The 23,818-nt window shown below is 33.5% G+C and overlaps 1 protein-coding gene across 1 annotated transcript in view; it reads right to left on the bottom strand.

Moving 5' to 3' along the window:
- The window catches only part of Ptp36E (protein tyrosine phosphatase 36E), a 653,618-nt gene extending 632,089 nt beyond the window's left edge, over nt 1-21,529 (bottom strand). Inside the window, exon 1 of the mRNA XM_085943740.1 lies at nt 21,248-21,529. Within this exon, the coding sequence (XP_085799866.1) occupies nt 21,248-21,473 (226 nt within the window). The 5' untranslated portion in view covers nt 21,474-21,529. The remainder of the gene's footprint in view (nt 1-21,247) is intronic.
- Between the last annotated feature and the right edge of the window lie 2,289 nt (nt 21,530-23,818).

Here is a 23,818-nt window from a genome sequence, read left to right on the forward strand (position 1 = left end):
GTGTCTTCAAAATTAATATTATATATGAATAAATTAATAATACGACGTGATGTCACCTCCTGTTTGTTTATGTCACGGGCACCCAGTAGCGAACTTAAAATTTTGCCACCCCTTGTAAAAGGCTGTGTAAACTTAAAACATATAACTATTTTTCGCAATAGTTTTATTTTATATTATAACATAATGCTTTTTGGTTACTTCAAGACGAATGCCTACCTACCAGAGCTAAGGGAAAAATGCGAAGTTGTTGAGACATTTTTTTGATAATTGTGAAGTTTTTTTTAAAAAACTAAGACTAATAAATCCATATTAGCACTTTTTTATGAATCACTATTTTCTATTAGAGACACTTAAAAGTGAAATATGCAACAAAATATTAATGCATTATGATCGGTACTGTACGTGTTTACTTGTTCTGAAAATTTTTGACTGGTCCAGATAATAGATCAATACTTATTTATTTAAGAAAAAAATAATTTTAAAAATTAATTTTATCAGAAAACTGAATTTCCCGGAAATGGTCAGTTTTGGAATATAAGAATTTGTAAGTTTAATAGAAGTCTTATTATTTTGGTATGGTATGATGGGACGGTACCTACATACAAATAATTGTAGTATAATAAGAAAAACCTTTGCATTTTATGCAATGTTGAAATTTTATTAGGAAGAAATATACAAAAATAAATATAGGTAATAGTTAACTTAGAAATAAATCTATTGTCTACGCTAAGGAAATAGTGCATTATGGAATAAATCGCATGCTCCACTGTTGCGGTTTAATAGTCGATTTTGGCTACAAATACAAAACAGTCGGCTTTGAATAAAAATGAAATCTTCACACAGGAAATAGTTAGTTTTGGAAAAAACCGCAACTTTTAAATAGCAAAATCACATGTATTTCGATCGATTTGGCAAAAAATAAAGATACCAATTGCCCCTGACACAAAAAAATACAATCTTGCATATAATTTTTGCCAATTTTGGAAATAGTGAGTTTTAGAAAAGATCTCCATAATTTACATTTTAACGTGGCTTAATTAATAAATAAGTATCTAAAAACGTTATAAAGAAAAATAATTTAATTTCACTGTGATCGTATAGAAATTAAGTAGTACGTATATCATTATCATCATCATCAGCCGGGGTCAATCCACTGCTGGACGAAGGCCTCCCCAAGCTTCTTCCAACTCCCTCGATCCTGTGTCGTTCGCTGCCACGTATTTCCGCCGAACTTTACCAGTTCATCAATCCAGCGGCTTTTAGGGCTACCCTGTGGCCGTTTTGTGCCCCTTGGGTACCACTGGATGACGGCATTTGTCCAGCGGCCGTCCTTTTGGCGAGCAATGTGCCCCGCCCATCACCATTTCAGCTGTTTGGCAACGTCTATTACATCACGTACTCCTGCCTGCTTCCTAACCCATTCGTTGCTCTTACGGTCCTTTGGCGTGATGCCCAACATACACCTCTCCATGCCTCGCTGTGCGACTCTTAGCCTTTGGACATTTCTCGTGTTGAGGGTCCACGTCTCGCAGCCATACGTGAGCACGGGTAGAACACATTGGTCAAACACCCTACGCTTAAGACACAATTTAACATTTTTATAAAAATCGGTGTTCATAGGAATTTCTTAAAAATCTTTTCTGTACGACTTTCTTTCGACTTTCGACGTTTCTGTAAACTAAGTCTTAATAATAAACATGACCATAAAATAAAATATAATAATAAGATCATTTATTTCATTCATCATTTAACGAATTCACATTTTGTAAGGATTTTTTTATCTTTATCTTTGACTTTTTAAATGTACTATAACCCTCATCATAAAATAGGTCTTTCGTGAAATATATATATTAAAGTAGTATACCTACAGTAAAAAAAATACAAACTAAATAATGCGTATGAAATATTCCGTACATATTTTAACATAAAGCTTTGATTTATATTGGGAGCAATATAACCCGCTGGGGTGTGAAATACTACCGACCCGAGAAAACTACATTAACATAATCTGTCATTTTTCCTTACCTATCTAACCATATAGTAACTTAAACATACATTTTCTAGATTTATCTCCCTGATATCATAATATTATAGTGAATTTACAGGAAGATATCGCCTATTTCATGTACCTAATACTATAGTATTGAACATACCGTCACCGTTATGGCAGAACACACTAACTGGAGAATACTAGTTTTGAGTAATTTGACTTTGAAGTTGTTAAAATGTTTGAAATGGTCTATCATGTAAGTTTATTAAGTAATCGTAAAAAGGATGACTTATGTTTATTTATTAATAAGGTTTCCAGACGGTAAAGTTTGAAATAAGGAACATTTTGGTATAACTAACTCAATATGTCATTTTTTTGAATTAGTGTCTTCTGCCAGAACAGTGACGATACGTAACTTGAAAAAATCTCATGCATATGAATACCCACTACAAAAAAAAATACGATACCCGACGGGTCTTGACCATGGAACTGCTAGATTCGTGCCAATGTGCTTTTCTAATCAAGCTACGGACATTACGACGATTTTAACTAGTAGTACATAAGAATTTTTATCAAATTGCGTTAATAATGCTGGCTATCGGTTTTGTATATTAAATCAAGGTTATCATTAATTAAATGTCACGGCTTACTCCAAGTATTTAGTTTGTGTAAAGTACTTGCACTTGCTAATAATTTAATTACACACTTCTTTTATTCAACGATCAGTTTACAAGATTTGAGAATGTCTCCTTCTTCTTCTTGGCCGTACACGCATGGCTGAGGATCGTGACCACATTTGAATTTTGTCATCGTGTGAGCGACCAAGACTTTCCATCCTTTACGATCTTCCGTTTCTCTCAGGGCAGAATGTACATGTAACATTCTATATATTGGACATACATAATTTTAAAATATCTGATTCATACACCAATTAAAAAAAACATTTATAAAAGACACGACACCAGACGGGACTAACTTGAACTTGTAACCGCATGATTTGCGTCAGTGTGTGTAAGTCCTGTGGATGTCGTATTTTTAATGCATTTTTTCTAGAGGGTATATGCATGAGATGTTTTCAAATTATCCATGTTCAATATAAAGAATCTTACATTCTCAAATCTTGTGAATTTATCGTTTATAAAAGAAGTAGTTTATGGAAAGCAGTGGCGAAGGGTGACCTTTGGAAAGAGGTAGGCTGTGGAGAACTGATAAAAAGAACACACTATTGCAAGGTATACTTACGAGAAATAAGTAGATAATACGATATTACTACTAATGAATAGGTACACACTAATGACAACGACACACTAATTTACCGATACTTCAAAACCTCACTGACGACATAAAATTAAGCGATCAGTTTAAATTACGTATTTTCTCAAAATATTTATAGACACCAAAAATCGTTAGATAAAAGTTTTTTTTATTTTATATGTCTATATTTATTATTATTCGATTAACCACTATATACATATTTTTTTTTTAATTATCTAATTATTAATTATTTAGTTTTAGGCTCTGCGATCGGAGTTTACCTTAGTTCATACAATTTGATAGACTGGGCGGGGCTACGTGACGTAAAGTCCATATAAAAAAAATTGAGAATTATTTGAAACATAATCCGGCCTTTATTTACGTGAAAACAGATGGCGCGCTGTGGTGTATTTTTTAAAACCTTATCAGATTGCCTTGTAATTACCTGTGTAATACATTCCTACACATACGTTATCTCTTTTTGGCGAAATAAATTATTTTATAGAAAATTTTAAATCAAGGGATTATATAAATAAGTCAATATGCAATTAAAAAATATCTTTTGAAGAAGGTAGGCTTCAAATAATCGTCTAGTATGGAGTCTTAGGCACTGATGGATAGTATAAGTATATACTTAAATATTTAAAATAATGTAAACGTTTTTGTCACTTTATTTCCTGTTGCCTTAATATATTCCACTGAGACTTTTTAGTGAATACATAAGACTGTAACATTGCACTAGATTATTTTATTAATGGAACCGTTTATTATTATTAACTAATTAACGCTACTACAATATACCGATGTGGGCTTCGATATTGTTTAACACCATCGGCGATTTCCTTTGTTGCAGATGATGCTATCAATTTGTTAAATGATTTTAAAAGGAAAGTTCAAACCAGTCATAAAATTATTAAATCATGCCAATCATAAAAATATGCGTATTTTTGGAAAGAATAAAAAAATCCCTGCAACGTCACTGTTATATTCAATAATAATTATGTTCATTTCAGGATGTGATTCTAGGATAAATACGGTTTTAATCAAGGCCTGAGCAAAAACGATGCATAAGTGCGAGTGAGAAAATATTCGGCACCCTTATAATCTCTGCGACACGCGCTAGAGTAAGATAAAAGGTTTACAGATGTGTGAGATGATTTGCTGCAGTGTCGCCGCCAAATCTTAGTTTGTTGCATAGCTAAGCGTCGATAACCTGCGAGCGCATGTTGCTAAAATTGATATTTTTTGTATTAAACATAAAGTCAGTGGTAAATATTTTTAGTTAATTAAGTAGAAAAGATGGTTCTGTGTGTTGTATTAAAATGTGGTAACCATACTGATAAACAAGAAGATGGTATTGCGTTTCATAGGTAAGTTGATACATTCCGAAATACTAAGTATTGTATAAAAATTTCTGAATAGTTGCAAGTGTCAAAGAGAGGGAGGATTCTACTTTTTCCGTGATTTAAACATATAAGTAAAGCCATTTTTTATCAGTATAGTCTTAATAATGATGTACAAAACGAAATCGATGTCGACTAATAAAACAACCTATCGAATTTGATGTAAGAATTTGAATTATCTTATAAGATGTAATTCTAACAACTAAATGTTAACTCAATTAATAAACCATAATAATATTTAAATTCTGAAGTAATTTTACCATAAATCAAATTCATTCATAAAATGGAAAATGCAGGCAAGAAATCAGAACTGGAAAAGCATCGGAATTTCCTATTTAAATAAAGCACGGATTCCCGAGAACCTGATCCAGCTGACTGCCAACTCGATTTAAAACAAACAGACAGTGCCCTGTCCGGAAAAGTAAGCATATCAAAGGGCACCTTAAATGATACTATGTGATAGAGATATGCCTAGAAAATGATATCTTGTGATCAATTATGAAAAAAAAAAAATATATATACATAATTTGAAAATACCTCAGATATAATACAGTATGACTTTTGTGTTTACTACCCAACTGCAGATACATATAACAACAGACATTAAAACTAACCCAGCTCTCACATCTAAACTTGCCTCGTCTGCCGCACAGCCATAAATCAAACCTTCTATTAACGTTGATCCGGTGTTGCATATGAAGACCGCGCACATCTACCTAGCGACAGTCGCACGTAATATGCGGTGATTGGCGAGACAGTATAGGAATGACCAATTCGTAGGTGTTCGTATGCGTTCTAGTATCTTTGACTCGCAGCCCGAGAAGCATGCGATTTGTTGATAACAGCACTATTTTTTTTCAAACTAAAAAGTCGCATTCGACCAATCTGCGGAGCTCCATTTGGCAACGTGCGTTTTGTGAATAAATATGAAGTCACATCGACGTATTCGACATGTTGCAGACGAGGCGAGTTTTGATGTGAGAGCCGGCTTACAGTCTAATAATTGTCATCCATTTACACAGAACAGAAAAACTCATATATCTATTAGTACACATATTATATTGAACATACATAATTTAAATATACCACCTAGAAAATATCTTTGAAAAAAATACGATAAGTAGTTGTTTTGAGCTTTCAACCCATTCTCATGAAACAAGAAGATAAGCGAAGAAGCTAATAGCAGAATTCCGGATTCGATTCCCTATAACAGGGTTTCCCAAACTTTTTCTGCAATGGAACACTTCGCAAACCCGGAAATTTTAACGGAACACTTAGTTTATTTTGTAGGTTATTTATTAGCGCAGCTAACCGTTCTGGCAATTTTGGTAACTGTCGTTAAACTGACAAGACTTGTCAGCCGGTCAGCTAAAAACAATATACCTACCCCATCTTTCATTAAAAGATGGTCCTCCGCCTGTACATCCCGAACCGGGCCCCCAGGCTAGGATCTTTGGCGGGCCCCCTACTTATCGCTAAGGTTAAAGGCAATGTGACGATCTAAAGTTGCATATTCCAAATGGTGTTCGAGGTAAAATTAAAGGTATTTTAGAGATTTTTTGTATTTTTAATACACCCACTTTTATGTTGATATGCACAATTATGGACATGTCAAATATCGACAATAATAAAAAATTGTATGTATGGCAAAACCACATATTATTAAATGTTAGTATGTTTGAAGTGAAACAGCACCGCAGGCGACATTTTTTTACTATTTGTGCATGTTTGTGATGTGTGTTTATCTCACTTGGCTGGTCGATCTCTCACGCTGGCCCCCCGTAAGCCCAGGCTCCCAGGCTAGAGGTCTGTCAGCCCCCCCCCCCTTTGTGGGAACCATGACCTATCTAGATACTTGAGCTCATATACATCAGTGGAGATTGATCATCACTCGCCTTTCAATATGAAGTAGATTCTTTAATTATTTTAGTTTTACTTATTTTACTTCTACCTAGTAGAAGATCTTGAAATGTGTTGCAGTGTATAAAACCTTTCCAAATGGTAAACATAGTTTGGGAAACCCTGCCCTATAAGATCACAATACAATGATTGTTTTACTGCTAAACTATTAAAGCACTTTAATTAAACATCGACATTTAAAAAAAGCGCCCTCATGAAAGTCGCAGTTGTTATTTAGGAGCACTATACCTAGTTAATAATGTACCTATTATATAAATTATATTTTTTTTTCGACCATGTCTGATCCTAATAGGATCATATGGGCCTCCACAGAGTAGAGGTTTGTACTAACAGATATACCTACATAAAGTCGTATCTCTTTATCTATATAAATAAGCTCACTCTATATCATTTCAGGCACACTTATTAAGGTACCAGAGCTTTCTCGCTGGGCAAAATCAAAGTCATATACATAAGAAGTAACATTGTGCTTACAGCTCAAGGCCTACTTACGTGCACTTCTTTCGTACATTTTCCATTGTTGTGATTCAATGGTGTGATTGTTGCCTTTCAAAACGTATGAAGTAACGAACGAGCTTAATTAGATAAACGCTTTTGTAACTGTTTTCACACAGCATAAATAACTAAGCGTTTAAATTTATTATTAAGGTGGAATGATAAGAAATTAAAAAGTTTTTATGCTTAGACAAATATAATATTACGTTGATTTAATCGACATGTTAATCCTCCGATGGCCAATAAGTAGACTGCTTGCTTATGCAGTCGTGGATCATGGGGTTTAATTACCACGTACGTGAAAATACATGTCTTGAACCTAATACATTGATCGAAACAATTTGTCCAGTGGTGGTCCACTCGACGAGAAATACATCTAACCCATTGTCATTTCATCTGCTTGGTGATATCTATTACGTGTGTAGCAACCATACCACTAGGTGACACTCTTTAATATGTATGTTTTGTTGTAAAAAAAAAAACAATAGAGCGAAAATAGTCATCAGCATTTCGTCAATCATAACTAGATCAGTAAGGTATGTTATGATCTGTTAACGGCCCACATGCTCAGCGTTCGTCAAAATGGAGCTTTTATGCTATTCTCAAAGCATGATCCTGGACATTCCTCAAACGTTGTAGATGATCTATTTACATAATTTTGAAGCCTTTTTATCCTTTATTCCTTTATATACATATATTTATTTTAAACATTTGATGAATGCATAAAGTATTTTTATTACATAACATGGTATTCTTTTAAACCTCTCGTGCTAATGTTTTAGAATATAGTCATATTTCAGTACGTCCATGTGAAGTGGTATTAAGATTTTTTATATTTATTAGTTTTTAAAAGCATTTATTAAACCATTAGTAAAATTTATGTCGACATTATTATAGTGAAATATTTACAATAACAAAAATATATTGGTAATCTCTGTGATCCCAAATTTGATAAGAATTAGGAATTTTATTGTTCAAAAAATGGGCACATTTTTGGGCGATTAACACATTTAAAGATAATTTTAAAGATACTGATTATAAGCTATGTCTTTGACCATTCAAATGTGATAAACATTCTACGAATAATGTTTGCTTTATAATAATTATTGACTTAAGAATAAGGTAGTATTTTTTTAAATACGCCATTTCTATCGGCATCTCCCAGTGGCTAAGCTACAACATACGGCCGTAGACATAAATTGACAAACGATTAATGAAGTAGGGAGTAAGATCATGTTAACGCGCGTGGTTTTTCAAAAAGATTTTTTTTATTGGTTATAATATATTTTCTCAGAAGTGTTTTCGAAATTATGTATGTTTAATGTTAATAATAGAAAATTAACCACAAGATATAATTACGAAAATTGCACACATATCTCGAAACAACTAACTTACTTACTATCTTTTCAGTATCATAATTTGACCAAATACTACAGTTATCTAATACAAAACTCCAATATTTTATAATTAAAACCACTTTCAACTGTTATTAGATTTAGTTTAACCATACTTAAATTATATTATGTAATCAAAATACTTCGCAATTAATTTAAACCAATGTAAAGCTTCATTCATTGTGAAAGCTTTACGAAAAATACCACTGCTACTTCACGTATATATTATGACGTAAAAAAACTTCCATAAGCTTACTGCTACGTCACGTGCCTAAAGCTCACGTGGCACCGGTGTCGTAAGCACACAACTTCCGACGGCCGCTGAAGAGGCTTTGGACGACGATAGAATTTCCCTCACGTAATTTACGGTGGCATAGAGTTCGGCACCACTTTATAACTGATCACCTACGATTTCGTGGCTCGCAAGCATGTACTGTAGGGAATTATTGTAAGCTCTTTCGGGAGCTTTTACAATTATAATTGCAGACCAAAATGCGGTAGGTATTAAATTATTTCGTAATAAAATGAATAAGTAATATGAATATGCTTTGCTATCTAACAAGGGATTATATCTTTACCAGAGAACCTCTGTATCTTAAGAAGACAAAATCCACTATAATACAGTCTACAACAGACTTGCCGAACCTTTTTACGTAGGCATGCCACAATTTCCCAAATATTATTATACGACTGTCTGACGTGCGAGAACATTTTCAGGGGAAAAAAATAATAAAATGTTTTTAAAAATTCTATTAAAAAAGTTTAAAAATTACAATTGTGTTATATTTAATTTTGAAGTTATACTTCTTTTGGGAAATCAGATCAGAGTGTATTTTTGGCGTGTGACATGTAATACATAATTTATTTTTTCACACGAAACGCAATCGAATGGATTCGAACCACCGATTGTTTGGTTGTCAGCTGAACGCACTACCTTTACGCCACAGTATGATATTGCAATCGTGACGATTATACAGTATAATATTATAGTTTAGAATTGTTCCGTTGCCTAGGCAGCGAATTTATTATTGTCGGCCATTTGAAATTCATTACACAGTAACTTTTTACAGACAGTTGGTACTTTAAAAATAAAAACAACGGGAAACCATTATATATATAATTAGTAATATAAGTTAAAGTGGATATAAATAAATCAACGGCGTTCCAATAAGCGGTCCCTTTTCTAGAGTGTGTGATAAGTTAAGATAATTAAGAGCTAGTCAAAGAATGTAGTTTATCACAAGTTTTATTTTTGTTTTATTACGCCAAAGAAGTATAACTTCTAACACGCGTACATTTATGTACACACACCAATTTTTTGAATATATTTTTACTTGTTTTAATTTTTTTAAAGAGATCGTGGAGATCGATAAACCTTTTAACAACGCTTCTTTCATACTTCCCTGCCGCCTGATGATGTCAGTGTAATAATATTGTGTGATGTATAAAGCTAAAGAACCGACTGATGCAATTCAACGTAATGCTTATTCTTGAAGAGTATTTGCCTGCTATTTTTAGACTACAAAGCGATCTGTCATTTATGCACGAATTTCATCGTTTCCGTTTCCGCATCGATTGGTAAATAATATTGAAAACCAAAGAAAATACGCAATGCTATTACGTCATTATATTTTAATATTACATACCTATGTTTTTATTTGTAATTCTTTTTTGTAAAATAAATAATTTTTTAATTATATAATTATATTCAAAATAAAGCATTCGCATGCCATGCAAAATCATCTCGCGTGCCATTGGTTCGCCATCATCACTAGTCTACAACGTGTTCCTCTTCTTTGTGTTGTTTACTGAAAGTCATGTCGTAGTCCCGTTTCTAACTTGTTGTACGAGAAATATCCTATTTTTGAATTGGCATCAATATTGACACGAATGTGTGTAGTTTTGCAGTTTGTGCAGTAAGTATTGGCATATTTTATCAATACACTTACGTCAATGTTATTCAGAATTCAGTTTTCTAAAAATCGTGTCAGCAAGAGTCAATCCGTAACGAAGTTACAGCATTTTAATAAACTCTTCTGTCAAGTTAAAAATAATTATTGCACCCTGTCCTATTTTGATTTAAGAGCGTACTTCAGTGAAACGGCATATAATTTTCAACAGTAGGTGCGACGGAATTTTTCACTCGTCGCCTGGACTCGCCAATTGGAGACCGACAGTAGAAGTGTGCACACGTCGATTTGTTTTGCCATGGCGTCAGATGAAAATATTTTTAAATCGTGTAAAGATGACGAAAAACCTTTACGTATGTACTTAAAAAAGAAAAAATGTCAATTAATATACTATTATTATTATTAGTAATATAACAATAAACATAACATTAAATGGACGCATGTTGGATTTTTATGACAATTTATATTTTGTTCGGCACGCGTCATTTGCACAATCCGCGCATCGCCTAGCCACGATGACCATGCCTCAACTTAAGTATAGCCTTAACGCATTCATTAAATTATATCAAAGTACTTAATAAGTTATACGTAGTTGTTCGTTATTTCAATTATATTTTAATTTGATATCACGTTAAACTACGAAGCTTAGTTTTTTTTAATATATATAGGTACATATTTGATTAATAAACACAGAACTGTTGTTATGGTAGTTTATTGTTTCATATCTATTTTAATATTATTACATTGTAGTGTGGCTTTATTGTTTTGATAGTTTACACAAAAAACACTATGCGTGGAACGATTAATAAATTGAGAGATTGTTATTTGTGAACTGCTTAATTGAAAGGTTTGATATCGACTACTCTATTTGATATCTACTAGTTATCAAATGGAGCTTCGCAGATTGGCCGATGCAACTGCAACGCGAGACGATCCGCAGATGCAACATGTCGCATGTCATACAGCCTGCATGTTGGATCTAAATAAAGTCGACTCCGCGCAAGCGCACAGCTGCACAAACGGCCATTTCTCTCCAGACTGTCGCCGCGTTCGGAGCAGCCACGATGCGGCGAATGTCGATATCGCTAGGCAGATGTGCGAGGTTTTATCAAGGAACACCGCCTGCCCGTTCTCGGAAGCTTTGATTTATGGCGGTTTGGCACACGAGGGGAGTTGTGATGTGCGAGCCGGCTTAGTTATATTTTATGTCGGTAAATGTTACTATATTTAATACAGATAATGATCAGGGCTGGTTTCATCGACTGAAAATACCTACATTACCAAGAAGTTTTTTCAATTGTGAAATCTTTCTCAATATACATAAATATTTATTAAACTATTTTTTTATTTATTGAATAATTCACAATATTTAATGTTTTTAGACTCTCTAAAAAAATGTCAATCCCGGGACTAGTCCTGGGAACCCGAGATCAAAATTTTGGCTCGGGATTGGATTCCCTAGATATTTCGATATATTATTTATAGAGCAAATATTTTAGCTAATTTTATTTAAATTATAAAAGCAATCATACCTCTAAAGCATATTATCATAAGAGTAATGCCATATTAAATATTCACTTTAATTTATTATTATTCTAATACGCGGGAAAAGTTTTCTGTGTTTTATGTTGTTTGAATTTACCAAGTATGAATACACCGTCGTCTGTCTTGCATCTCTTTCTGGTGCGGTTTAGTAGAAGTCGTCAAACTCTCTTAATTGAAGTCGTGAAATACATTAAACCTGCACTCCAAGGAATTAATCAAAACGTCTTTGACGTTGAGTTTACTATATTATGATTATATTATTATTATAAAAGTATTTCACTTTTGATATTACTTAATATTATATATTATGTTAGATGTAAATTTACAATTCATCTCGTGTTGATACTGATTGTTATTCAGTTTAGTTGATTAAGTACCTACAGTAACCTTTAGGCATAAAGCCCATTGACGCAGCGAGTGCGGCGCTTGCGCAAAATTTCTACAAGTGGCGCGTAAATCATCAAAAATACAACGTTATCAAATACGCCAGCGCCCACTGGACTTGACGATGCCTTGCGCCCCGCTTGCCTCATGAGTCACCGTTTTTTGCTTCTCGGCGATACGATTTAATGAAAATACAAAGAAGTCCATTCATTGAACACGGCTACCAAAATTACGCTGCTCGAGGCGTCGTCGATCGACGGGCGAAAAGCAATTATTTAATAACAGGGAACTCTTTGTTCCGTGTCCTATATTTCGCTGGTTGAATAATGTCGTCGCAAATATTTATTACAAGCCCCGAAATAATATAATATTTTTATTGCTTTGTTATGTGAGACGCTGTAAAAATAATTATTTTGTGCTGCTTGGGCCGCTTATTACATAAGTGAAGGGTAATGCGCGGCGAGAGACGTGTGATTATGGTTATGAATAAACACTTAATACGCCGACTTCGCCCGCTCGATGCGTTCTATGGGCACCATCGCTTAGACATCCAGTTATCTTTCAATGAACTGTAAAAATCGCTGTATTGATTTAGTTTGAACGATTAGAGTGGTAAAATGATAATAAACAATTTTACATGGCTGGGTTACTGATAAACGTATTTATTTTACAACGTTTTTATTAGGTCGTATTCTTATTTGTCCGGTGGTTGTTTATCCAGTACAAATCTTGCAATCGATTTTTAACTAACTTCCCGACTAGCTAGACATTTGAAACTTTTATAATCAGAACACGATGCCAATGCATTCTTTTAATACTTTTAGCCAACTTAGAGTAGAATTGAATTCATTTTCAGTTAATTCTGTTTTGTATGATAAGTTACGAGATTTCGACACCATTATTAGTTGCTAGGGGTCTGGGGTCCTAGCAACTAAATTATTATTATACACGTGCATTACTATTGAAATTAATATGACTTGTCAAAATGACATTTTAGTATTATTTCTATCAAGAACAAATTTTTTTGATCGTTTAAGCTAGTCAAGTCAAGTTTATATGATTCAACAGAAAATTTAAAAACGTTGTAAGTATATAAAAAGTTCTTTTTATCTTGTAATTATTTATATTATAACTTTTATTTATATTTTATTAGAATTTTTTGTTTATTATTATTTTGTTTATGTAGGTACTAAAAAAGGAAAAAAAATAGATATATTTTGATTGTTATTATAGTATAAGCACTTTTTTTTACGAGGGGTACTCAGTGTTTATATTATTATAGAAGGAGTACACAGATGTCGAAAGTTTGGGAAACACTGGTCTAGTGGTGAAAGACTATAAAAAATACATGACCGTAAATTAAATACATCATAATTATCAACTATTACGACTCAAATCATCGAAACGAAATTTATGACTAATAGCATCCTGTCATTCATCGTAAAGTACCATAATAATTAAATACCTATATTGTAGAGTATGAATTTTCTATGGGGACAATAAAAAAAAACGTTGAATATTGTACCCAAATCATTCTGTCCCCGGGCTAATGGATTGGGTTCGGAAGCAGTCACCTTAGGTTAGACGTTTTAAATTGGAGCAGACAAAATAGAAGCATCCTAGACCTGACCTATTACATTCTATATCAGAAATAGGTCAAACATAAGACGTGATTATTTTGCTAGACCAAGTCGCTGTATTTATATGTACTAACATGTATTTTTACGTGAGTTTATTACTAAGTATATTACGTATTCTACAATGTTCCCTCTACCTTTATTTTACCGTGTTCGGAAACTTGTACGTATGCAGTTCGCCGTATCACACTTCACCGTGAAATGTTACATTGGAAGTATATGGCTGTATATTAAAGACAGACCAACCTGTTTGGATCGTATAGTTCTGGCATAAAATTCATGTCTAAATAACACACAGTTCTTGTCGGTTTACACTTTACAGGAAGCCAGCCGCAAAAAAGATGTGAAAATACCCGATATACTGGATTATTTGTTAGGTTGGGTTAGGTTAGGTCTATACCCCTATAGCGTCGTGGGTCCCAGGTTTGACTCCTGGGTCTGGCAAGTACACATTTTTTTTTCAATTTGTATATGAGTCAGAATATGGACCAAATAAGTTGAGCAAGTGGCTTACATCCATTTCTCGTGAAAACAAATTCTGTTAATACAAACCTCCACTCTGCGGAGGCCCATATGATCTTATGAGGATCAGACATGGTCGAAAAAAAGTGGTAAAAATGGTTAACTATGTTGTGTTTAAATTTGGTAGCCGTACTGAGAAGCAACACGATGGTATAACGTTTCACAGTTTAATTGATAATAATAAAATCGAGGTTCTTACTGTGCGTTATACGCAATGACATTAATATGGACGAATCATCTGGGAAAAAAATGACACTCACTTTATTGTCGGGTCTGCCGAATGGCATAATCTGTTCTAACGCCATTACAATAAAGGTTAAAAGGACGCATGTTGAATTTGTATGACAAATTATATTTCGTTCGGCTCGCGTCATTTGCACAATCCGCGCATCGCCTAGTCACGATATTTTTAGACCATGCATCAGCTGAAGTATACTTAAAGTTTTTGAAGTGTTTTATACGTATCATTGTTTTTTTTTTAAATATTTTGTTTTCTATAAAAGTTTTATTTGCTATTCACCTATTATATGAGCTAAAAAATAAATTGAATTATTTGTACAATGTATGAATTTTCTTTACCTTATGAATATTAAGTCATTCTTACACCTTTGTCCTCTTATATTGAGTATCGAACATAAATAACTTGAACACACCTAAGATATATACCTACCCACTAGAGAAAATCATATTTGAAAAATAATACGATGCTTGACGGGATTTGTACCCGTATAACCGCTGGTATCGCGCCAACTGTGCATTAACCAATTATGCTACGAGCCTCCTATCTAATTCCGACAATTTAAACTAGTAGGTCATACATGAAATGCTTATCAAATTGCGTTATTATTGACTATCGGTTTTTGTGTATTAAATTATGAATATTAATTACCTTACTTACTAACCGACGCCCGGCTCTCGCCAAATATTATGGTTAATGCACAGTTGACGCGATACCAGTGGTTACTTGAAAAAGAAAACATGTCAATGAATATACTATTATTATTACGAATATAATAATAAACATAACATAAAAAGGACGTTTGTTGAATTTTCATGACAAATTATATTTTGTTCGGCTCGCGTCATTTACACCCGCGACCCGCAATCCGCGCATCGTCTAGTCACGATATTTTTAGACCATGCCTCAGCTTAGGTATAGCCTTGGTATATCAAAATAGGTACCTATTAAAACAAATAAAATGTAAAAATACATTAATCCTGATTGATAATGGTTAGTAAAATGCAACGTAAATTATTCCTTAAGTGTTTAAGAGAATGTAAAGTGCTTTTGGCAATTAAACTTTTCCAATTTAAAGTTTAGTCCACACTTGAATATGTTATCTAAGGATTGATTATGGTTTCAGAAAGTTTTGTCGTTTCTTTTAATATGAACTGTCTTGCTGAAAAAAATAAGATTACTATCGAACACGATTATTTTTTGGTAAGGTCTAAATTAACCGATTAACATGTATGACGTTGATTTTGGATTTTGACTCGAAATCAATAATATATAATATTATAATCAATGTTACAAGTCTTTCGTATGCACATAGAAGATCACGACAGTGATGTCACGTGAACTTCTGACAAAACGGATAAAGTTGTAATTATATGGAGATGCACGTTGCGTGTCGTCACGCTGTCACGGCGACAAATTTAGTCTATAGTTTCGTCATTTTGCAGAATATTTTGAATGATTACCGTCTCTGTAAATCCAACGATGGAGAGTGCCAACTCTAATGTATTAGTATTTTGAATTATTATTCATTATTCATGCTAATTTCAATTAATTTTAACAGTTTATTAGTATGCGTACGTTAAAATGACTTGCGATATTACATCCATATATAATATTTTGAACAAAACCCAACCTGCAGACCATAGATAATAGACACATTATTATAGAAAATACATAGTTCCAACCGCTAAAAACAAAACACGTGATTTTGACATGCGTTGAAAATGTGTAGGCGTGTAGAAAACATTGATAAATTAAAATTGAGTCATGCAGGTGTCGATGAAGTGCGGTACGCGTGAGGTGACCTCATTATTGTTCTGGTGATTTCGCCAGATTTTGTTAACTGACAGTGTTCGTTTAAAGATTCAAAATGTGCTACAGGATGAGAGCATTAGTCTGATAACATTTTAAGCACCAAGAAAAACGACATTACACACTTTTTACCGTATCGGCAGCTCACTGTGACGTCACGTGATAGTACGCGACGTGCATCATAATATATTTGGCGCTTAAACGTCATTGTACATCCGACAAAATAATCAATGATTTATATTGGCGTTTAATATAATATTGAGTATTATATTCATTTTCAGTTATCAAATATACGAATGCAAAGTGATCCAATTTCTGGAAGGATATTATTTCTTGTTCTGAAATATCATTTCATTATAATCGCCGTTATACATTGTCATTTTTGCTCATTCATAAACGAGTTTGACAGGCCCCCGCATTCGCGCGGCGATCATGTGTACTATCTTGAAAGGGAACTAGCACACTGTAAAATAGTATGAATTTCATACGAGGTAGTGGTGACTTTTTGAACTCCACAAAAGCGACAATTATGCCGTGTGTTTTCAATTGCATGCGACAGCAGATATTTTTCAACCAAAAATGTTGCCTACAAAATCACATCGACAAGTTCGACCAATTGCAGTCGAAACGAGTCTGTATCTTTGATCCAGCTTACATTTTTATTAGTATTTATATTACATCTAAGAACCAGCCGATTTTTACCTTTATAAGGGATGTGTAGATACTCAGGGACGACTTTAATTTTGGTAAAACTGTTGGTAGTATATAATGCTTGCCAGTGGCGAAGGGTAGAGGTAGGTTGTTAAGATCCGCCATATATGGTGCACACTAAACTTTATCAGTCGTCCGTATTCGGTTTCATTGAAATACGACTACAATTTATTGGTTAGTTTTTAAAATTAAATTAAACCTTGCGAAAACCAAGCCATAATAGATAATTATCAAAAAATACTCGTCTATCTATAAAATATCTAAAATTAAGCAATAATTAAACATGCATAACTTTGAATATTTTATGGTAAGAATAATATTTTTTATTTATTTTAATTTGGTTAGGCAGGACTTTATGAATTTAAAAAAATAACCAAAAATATGTGTATATTCTTAATCCAACGAAAACAAATAAGTATGAATGAAAAAGTGTGTCCAATTTTGTCGTAAGTATCGCCCAAAATATATCAAAACTATTATGGTTTTGTTTAGGCTGAGTTTAATTGATTTTTAATCTGTAAATCGTAGTCTTAGTTAAATAAAAACAAATACGTATGACTAACAAAGTTTAATGTGCACTTTTTATGGCGGATCTTAACAGCCTACCTCCACCCTTTATTACTGACCCATAATCCGTTGTTCAGTGTACTGTTATGACATGAAAAAAATAATTACTCTTTCATTGTGATCTTGTATCAACAAATTGCATTATGATCACCTGGAATCTATATTTTTTTCGAATATACTCCAGTGTAAACCTAAATTAAGATGGTTACAACCATGTACGTAAAAGTTGTTACAGTATTATTGGAGCTGACGTAATGGGGAGATTTTGTAATGTAGGGGAGACGAGAAGTGACGTTTCTTGAAGGCTGTCAGGACTTGGGTGACAGGGCTAACAATATCAGTGACATGTGCCTTGTGTATAAAATTAATGTTGTTAATGTAAACAACACAACACAATATTAATAAAAAATATTATTTATCGTGGCTGTAATATACCAATACTACGAATAGTAAAGCATAAAAGTCATGGAAAACAACAACATTTTCATTGAGAGAAAAGTCAATTAAGTCTAATAAAGCCTTCGGGTGGCAGTTAAATAATTAACGGCACGCTATCCCATTGCTTACGACGCTGGCTCGAAATGGAAAAGTGTGATCAGGCATTTAATTTTACGGCCCGGGTATTATTAGTGGCTGTTATGGCATTCGTGGCACCAAAGATCAATTTGGCGGGGCGTCAGATCGAAGGGTGGGTGTAGCGGGCAATACACAGGACGATATTAGGCCCGTTTCAGACGGGACACCGGTGTCGCGCTCGATATAATATAGGAGGCCTTTCTATTCTAATAAATGGGCCTTTGCATTATGTTTATGAACGCCCCAGAGCTAATGATTACGTATAGACGGATTAACGGAAATATAACATACGCAAGGACCTGTGTATTGTCACTTTACATCACAGAATAGACAAGGTTAAATAGATGATAATAATATAGAACTATTGTTAAGTTAGCATTAATTGAGCCGTTTTAATAATAATAAACAAGTTGCTTATTTTTGTTTTACTTCTGCTTAGCCTCTAATATAATATGTGGCATACGGTTAAAAGCGCTGCCTAATGCCACTACACATCTGACCTTAAGACCAGGGGCGGCTCTACCTTAAGGGTTCGTAGGGACCATCCCCACATCGTTATGTCAAAAATAAAAGTTCGATATTTTTATCACTGTCGCAATATACATACTTATTTACATGATTAAATTAACTATTTAATTTATTTTATCATTCTGAGGAGCGAATCAAATGACCCCATGCTGAGTTAAAACGCTCGCTGTTTGTCGTTGTTCAAAACTGATAATGGTAAATCTATAATAATTATTAATAGGTATGTATTAATTAAGTTAATATTTTTAAACACGCTTTTTAAATGTGATTAAGTGACGATTCAGATAATCATATTATTTATTCTGAAAAATTACTCATTTCCTCATTAATAACGTCATATTATTATAAGTATCATTTGTATAATATGAGAAAATATGTAGGTATGTATGTATATTTAACAATTAATGGCTAAACCCCACCACCTAGAAAGTCGTCGAGCCGCCACTGCTTAAGACTATAAAATATGCTTCACGCAATATACTTAATATCAATAAAGATGTTTTAGTCTTTTAGTGGATACCTAACTATATTAAATTTAAAAGAAATTTTGTATTGTTTTTACACTATAAAACAATGTTTTAAACAGCTGCATATTTTTTTTATAGAAATCTGGCAATGTTTGGAGAATTTTTCACTATAAACAAAACTGTTGACACATATTTATTATGCGAAGTTGTTTTCGTAATATATAACTGTTGATTAAATAAATGTTATACATAACATAATTGTCAAGAAGTAGCACCTATGTGTTTCTTATAAAATTGATAACAATAATAAATTTCCATTTTTTGTATAGTAAATAATCGTTTAACAAATTTTCTATGAACCATACTAGAATAGCTTATTCATTGGCTTACTCTCGTGTGTATTTATTTGTTTACGTACTCATGCAGAAAGAATGTTGAAGTATTGGCTAAATATATAGTACAAATTATTTATTCATTGCTTGGAGTACAGTTGCTGAAAAGTGTGAAATGGACTTAATTACAATACATTTGTTAAACCGATATGACAATGTTGCTATAGTACTGTAAGGCAGTCTGTACACAGGGTATCGACGCAACCTCAAGTTAGTTTGAGCGCTTTACCAATTTTATACAAATGCGCGTTATTATACTCAACTGTATTCAAAGTGAAGGCGAAATATTATTGAACAAAACTTTATAAGATCAAGAAGTAGGTACCGAATGAGTTTGATAAATAATCAATTTAAAATATTGGTAGCATTGATCAATTAGAGAAAACAAGTTATATTGTTGAGAAAATAGCCTAAGGCATAAAGCCCATTGACGCAGCGAGTGCGGCGCTCGCGCAAAATTTCTACAAGTGGCGCGTAAATCATCGAAAATACAACGTAATCAAATACGCCAGCGCACACTGGACTTGACGATGCCTTCTGCCCCGCCTGCCGCATGAGTCACCGTTTTTCGCTTCTCGGCGATACGATCTAATGAAAATACAAAGAAGTCCATTCATTGAACACGGCTACCAAAATAACGCTGCTCGAGGCGTCGTCGATCGACGGGCGAGAAGCAATTATTTAATAACAGAGAAGTCTTTGTTTAATTTTATTCCGTGTCCTATATTTCGCTGGTTGAATAATGTCGTCGTAAATATTAATTACAAGCCCCGAAATAATATAATATTTTTATTGCTTTGTTATGAGAGACGCTGTAATAATAATTATTTTGTGCTACTTGGGCCGCTTATTACATAGGTGAAGGGTAATGCGCGGCAAGAGACGTGTGATTATGGTTATGAATAAACGCTTCATACGCCGACTTCGCCCGCTCGACGCGTTCTATGGGCACTATCGCTTAAGCTTCAATAGTACGTATGAATCTTCAATTTTCTTAGTGTATGGTGAGCTACTATTTACTTTTACCATTGTTTTATTTTTTTAAATAAAATTCTTCTGCACTCATTTCAATGCTTAGGTAAGTCATTCAAGCCATCATACATCGAAATAGTTTCAGCAGTCTTATAATACTTTGAAGTACAATACGGAATTATATTTATACCTTCGTACAATATCAGCAATTTCAGTCGAAAGCGACAAGCATGCGAAGTCACTACCAATTTAGTTACACTTGTAAATATTTTATCTTCATTAAAATTTTAAAATTGTTGAGTCAACTTCATGTGCGTCATAGTTAAATTTGAGTTGTGAATGTCAACAAATTATATTAGATAAAGTTGACGAGTTGTGGTTGCGTCGAATTTGTGTGTGAGAGTCTACTTACGCAACTATGTATATCTAGAGAGGTATCTAATAATAAAAATGTAAACCATTTTATTCTAACGATATTATTTAAAAAAAAAAAATAGAATAAGTATAAAAAAATTAAAATGATGTCTCACCAAAAGATATGAGACCGCTATTCAACATGCTCAGCTTAATTGTGTTCGGTATTGATACCAAACTAGTCGCCCCGCTTAAATTCTTCTTCTTCTTCGGCTTCTCCAGGTCGGCATATCTGGTTGTGGACCTGGAGCGATGTTTCCTCTGGCTGGTGGCCACAGACGAACCCCCAAGGGTCGTCCGACCTCCACTGCCGACACCCGTCGTTCCCGTACGGGTGGACATTATGCCGGTTTTGAAACACTCAGAATTATCAACGCACTTTACACTAGTTGTTTGATTTTTTTAACAACACTTTGTAGTGTTTAAATCAACAACTCTTCAATATATCACTACATAAAGCACATACGATATCATTTTTTAATGTAAGCAATATTTTTATTGGGATATAGTTATTAGATATTTAAAAAATATTTATTATTTTATGTATATTGTATTAAGGTAATTGCTACAATAATTAACGAGTCATGATTGGAAAATATATTTTATTATAATACTCAAATCAGTCTGTTTACTGTTAATACTTTATTTTGTTTCACTTTTAAACTAAATTTATAATTAATTTTGAGACTTTAGTTAAAATGGTCAAACAACGAATTTATACGTGGCTGCAGAAAACAGGAATATCTGTAAAAAAGAAAATAATAAATTAGACATACGAATATATAGTAATATATAGATTTTTGATCTAAGCCAAAAGGACACAAAATAAAAAGGAATACAACAATTTCAAAGTAGATAAAAATATACTAAATGAGCTGAGAAGGCCATATTTTAAGAATTTATAAAACAACGCCCACATTAAACTCATCCTCGCATAGGTGGACTATACCAACATCTGAAGCGATTTGGTTGAATAGAATTATTGCCCTCCCAATTCGTATGACCAATAGCAGGGTAGTTGTGTACTTTGCGAGAACAATCAACTGATGCTCCCAATTTATAATATAGTTATCAAAGATACTCCAATACAACCAAGAATCGAAGATGGCAAAAAATACGTGGTCAAATTATAGCGTCACCTTACAATTAAGACCTCGTAAGTCCGATATTATGGAAAAATTAAGTTAGTTTGTTCGACAAAATTTAAACAAAAAATCATTTTAAATCATATTAAAACCTCGTATTAAACTAGTATTTATAGACAAATTTTAAAAACTCGTAAGTCTCGTGGTTTCAAACATGGAATTAAAACCTCGTATTTCACAACCAGCGGCTCTCGTGGTGCAGTGGGTAAGGCGCTCGCCTTCCACCCGAGAGTTCCTGGGTTTGATTCCCGGTCATGACAAAAATATTTATGTGTTTTACTCAAAGCCTGGGTGTTTTGATTGTTCAAAATTACTAACAACCACCTTGTACGAAAAAGCAAGGACATGGTTATTAATAATTCTAAAAAAAAAAAAACCAGTGTTCATCAATTAGAGAGGTGCTTAAAATTTCGTTTTTTCCTTCCCCTCTACATTCTTCTCAAACAGACTTACGAGGTTTTAATAGTAAGGTGACGATAAATATCTTATAGTAATTGTATGTAAGCATACCTAAGAGAAAGTCAGTTTCTATAAAGCCACGAATAGTATCCATATGATCTCAAGCATGGCCCCCACAACCTGAAGCGAGCCCCCAGGCAAGGATGTTTGGCGGGCCCCCATACATGTCCCCATGATATTCTACACTAGTTTTCCCTACATGGTAGTCCCCTATGGAACCCCGGGGTTCAAGGTAAAATTAAGGGCGTTCCGTGTATTTTCAGCAATTTTTATTGTTTTTAAATACATCCATTTGAATTATTGAGTTGTTGGCTTTCTATTATGAAGAACTGTTCATGACCCTTTTTTATGGTAGTCAAGTAAAATGCGACCCTTCAATATATTTGACAAAGAGACATTTTTATTAGTCTGGAAACATACTAAAAATACTTAAAATAAGTTTCTACAGGTGAATTATCATTTAATTATATCAATCATCATATCGCATAAACACATAATTGTAAATGTTAATATTCTTGATGTAGAATAGGCAGGCGACTTTTTTACTATTGGAGAAAATTTGTGATGTGTGTTTATCTCACTTAACTGGTCGACCTGCCACGCCGGGCCCTCCCTAAGCCTGGACCCCCAGGCTAGAGCCCTCTTAGCCCCCCCTTGTGGGGGCCATGATCTCAAGTGAAGAGCCTCAAAAATGTTTGTTATGAAATCAAATGTCTTGAAAGTTCTCGTATATTGTATTATACGATTCACGATAATAGTGTGAATTTAAACGAGTCAATGTGTCTTTTTTTCGGCTTCACTTTCTTATAATTTGGCTCCATCTAGTAAAGCTTTTATTCAACGTCTTTGATTACAACAAAGGAAACTTTCCACTGCTGAATCCTGACACTTGATATATCTATTCGAAATATAAGTACCTCGCCAAATTGAATAGTAGAAAATGAGAAAAGCCGAGTACAAAGCTATCGTCGGGGAAAACCAATAATGGAAGAAAAACAGTCAATGGAAACACATTTGAATTGGAAAACTTTTGCGTAATCACTTATACAATTAAATTGAAGTGTAAATTTACTCCGACGGCTA

Source organism: Rhyacophila brunnea, unplaced genomic scaffold (assembly GCF_057557595.1).
Source record: "Rhyacophila brunnea isolate RB1 unplaced genomic scaffold, BYU_Rbru_1.0 scaffold_16, whole genome shotgun sequence".
NCBI lineage: Eukaryota > Metazoa > Arthropoda > Insecta > Trichoptera > Rhyacophilidae > Rhyacophila > Rhyacophila brunnea.